At 38.7% G+C, this 3,360-nt stretch overlaps 1 protein-coding gene across 1 annotated transcript in view; it reads right to left on the bottom strand.

Annotated features, from left to right (window-relative positions):
• The window catches only part of osbpl10a (oxysterol binding protein-like 10a), a gene marked incomplete at its 5' end in the record, with an annotated part of 81,928 nt that overhangs the window by 25,373 nt on the left and 53,195 nt on the right, over positions 1-3,360 (bottom strand). Inside the window, 1 exon segment of the mRNA XM_014013113.1 lies at positions 2,336-2,564. Coding sequence (XP_013868567.1) covers positions 2,336-2,564 — 229 coding nt within the window.

The following is a 3,360-nucleotide window of genomic DNA, read 5'->3' as shown; positions in this document are numbered from 1 at the left end:
TGATTATCTCAATTTCGGCTAAAAGAATTGACAAAATCCTACACACTGTGCCTTTAAGAAAAATGTTACCAAAATTCTAGTTTAAAAGTTCCCACTAACTTTTTACTGTTATTGAGCTCAATATTCTTACATTTTGCTACGTTTTACAAAATGTTTAATTTAAATGTTATATTTCAATATAAATCAAAATGTGTACATCTAAATGTAAAAATAAATGTTTAAGTTTACATTTAAGGTTTTCAGAAAGGAACGCAGCCATTGCCACTGGTGTGTGGCTCTAATGACATCATCCTGAGATAAAAGCAACTTGTAACCTAATAAAGTTCATTGTGTCTATAAAATCAATCTACTACGTTTTCCTAATTACTAGACACTTTTTTATTTTTTATGTCTGTACAGACATAAAAAATAAAAAAGTGTCTAGTAATTGTAATAGTGATTGTAATTGTAATTGTAAAAGCAAATAGTGCTGCTAAAGCCTCACTACAAAACTTCAAACTCGCAGATGTAGATGTGCCCGTGCTGCMCTTTAAACTGCAGGACCACAGGTACTATCTATATTGTTTTCAATGAACACACTTCGTTTTTTTAAATGTCAYCTTTAACAGCGTTAGCATTTGTTTTTAATCGCAGGATGACGACGTCGCAACGAAAGCCACACATCAACAGCAAAGGTTGTGTTCCATTCAAAACCTCTTAAATATAGTCTTTATCACTGAGCTGCAACCTTTAAAATTAAATTTTTACATTCAGATTTAACATTTAACTTTTAAATTTAACATTTAGTAAAAAATGAACATATTGTAAGAACAGTGAGCTAAATAATGAAAATGTGTTGGTGACATTTAACATTTTATTTTACACTTGGCGCACCATATTAAGGAGACGGATGTAAAAAAAAAAAAGATTAAAACACAATATTTATACTTTTAAACAGGCTGAAATAACATGTGAACTCAACCCAGATGAGCTTTCTGTTTTTGATTAAAATGACAGTCTTTGTCCCTTATAGTCTGAAAACTCAAATAGATCAAAAAGTTGAATAAAAATGAAATAAAACAAGCTCCAGGACAGTAAATGGGCTCCAGCGCTAAATTAGAACCAGCTGTTTCCAAAATCTGGTCCTACCTGGACAAAACTCTGGGTCAAAGCAAAGAACTGCTTGTATCAGAAGCAGGAGGTGGACTCATGAAGGTCCAAAGTATCATTTTAGGTTCTTTAAACACCAGGTTCTGTTTAAGGACCCTGTTTGAATCACAGTGAGTCAGTGAGTGAGTCAGTGAGTGAGTGAGTGAGTGAGTGAGTGAGTGAGTCAGTCAGTCAGTCAGTCAGTCAGTCAGTCAGTCAGTCAGTCAGTCAGTCAGTGAGTGAGTCAGTCAGTGAGTGAGTCAGTCAGTCAGTCAGTGAGTGAGTCAGTCAGTCAGTCAGTGAGTGAGTCAGTCAGTCAGTTTGTAGAGGACCTGCTAAACACGTTGTATAATAAACCACCAACTCTTTGAGAGGTTTTAATGGTTTTTATAGAACAGGACCAGAAGTCTGTCTGGTTCACCTGGTCTGAACTGTTCCAGCCTGAAGCATCAGTTTTCTGCTCTGGTGTTTCTGTTGTGGAGTCAGCCTGACGGCTTCGGGCCTCTTCCACAAATAGATCAACTCCTGTCTCGTTTACTKGACCAAACATTTATGGATCTGTTCTACAACAACCTGAACTCTGGAAACAGGTTCTAAACATCCATCATGACTCAAGGAAACTAAATTAGTTCACAGCGGTTGTCTCGTGTTTTTAAAATCTTTTCTGTTAACCATCTTTTAGGTTTATTCCACAGGAGACACCCTGAAGCTGTTTACAAACAAATAAACTAAAAATAAAACATTACCGAACAATCACCTCAGGCAGAAGGTTTGTTTCTTTTGACAAAGTCATCATCCTTTAATGAGGTTTATTCAGTCAATCACAAGGCGGCCATTTTGGTTTGTTTTTTTTTACCTGACATGCAAGTCCAACATGCTTCATCCTCACTTCACACTCATGCTTGAACCAGACACCACACAGACCATTTAGGATAAAATTAACATTTCAGTGCAATTAACACAGAGACATAAAAAAACACAGACAAGGAAGCTAAATGAAACAACATAAAACTGTTAAACAAGTAAAAGCAACATTTAACAACATTTACTGCAAACGTTTCAGTTTGTGAAACTAATCAGACACGAGCCACAGTCCAGCTGCCGGGCCGAGCCGGGCTCAGGAGGAGAGGGCTGTAAAGACGGGAGGACGGGGGAGCGGGGGGGGGTTCCTGTAACAGAACCGGAACGGGGCCCGGGGCCGACTCACCGGACGCGGCTCCGTGGGCGTAACGCTGGGAGGTCTGGTTCGGAGGCGGCACCTGGCTGTGGCTCTGCTGGAGGATGTTCAGGCATTCTCCCAGGCAGCTGAGCGTGGCGGCCGACGTGGCTTTGAGCAGCAGCAGGTCCTGGTCCAAACACGAGAGYGGGCCTCTGGTCGGCAGAGAGTCTATGGAGTGGACCAGGTTCTTCTGCTGGCCCTCTGCTTGTGTGATCACCTGCAAATAAACAAATAAAAACACACAACTTAAGATTATTAACACAATCAAAGGAACACACAGCCGACTTTAAACAGAATATTTCCTCCAGCCTTTTCTCTCAGAACAGTTAAAAAAATAAAACTGAAGTTTATTTTACTCGCCGGATCATAAACAACTGAAATGTCCCCAACAAAATGCACTATTTACCCTTTGATGGCGTATTAAATTTTTAACTGCACAGCTGTTTTTAAATAATAAAACCAACGATCCTTGTCTCACTGGTGAAGATKTACGTCTTCGGGGGACGGCTTCAGCATCCTTAAAGGACAGGGTCTGTTTTTGTTGGGGTTTTTTTTTGTTTGCAGATTTTGCTGACAAAGAGGAAAAAAAGAAAGTCCAGATTGAATGCACGTTTTCTTCTGCTGACTCATGAATTATAGATGTAATCAGTGGTRTTTTATTGTGATACGAGTCTGAATGAAAGCGGGTTTATTCTTGGAGGTTTTCTGAGAAACCGAGGATGGTTTCAGCCCATTTTTGGGATGATGTTGGATCTGATAATGCAACATTAGCGGGACTCTAATCTAAATGTAAATGTATCAAATGAGCTACATTCTCAGCAGGAAACGTCTAAYGAATGAGTTGATAAATTTTGGGTGTTTCGTTAGTTGGTGCTAAATCTGTTCAGTGTTACTGTTGGGTAAAGATGCATTTTACTATGGGGTGCCATTTGTAAAGTTACACAGTCAAAAATTACCACCAATATTTTTGTTTTATTTAGCCTTATTATTATTACTATTATTATTACTATTAT

This window comes from Austrofundulus limnaeus, unplaced genomic scaffold (genome assembly GCF_001266775.1).
Source record: "Austrofundulus limnaeus strain Quisiro unplaced genomic scaffold, Austrofundulus_limnaeus-1.0 Scaffold98, whole genome shotgun sequence".
Taxonomy (NCBI): Eukaryota; Metazoa; Chordata; class Actinopteri; order Cyprinodontiformes; family Rivulidae; genus Austrofundulus; species Austrofundulus limnaeus.
The sequence above is the reverse complement of the archived record's forward strand: the minus strand, read 5'-3'. Positions and strand labels throughout refer to the sequence as shown.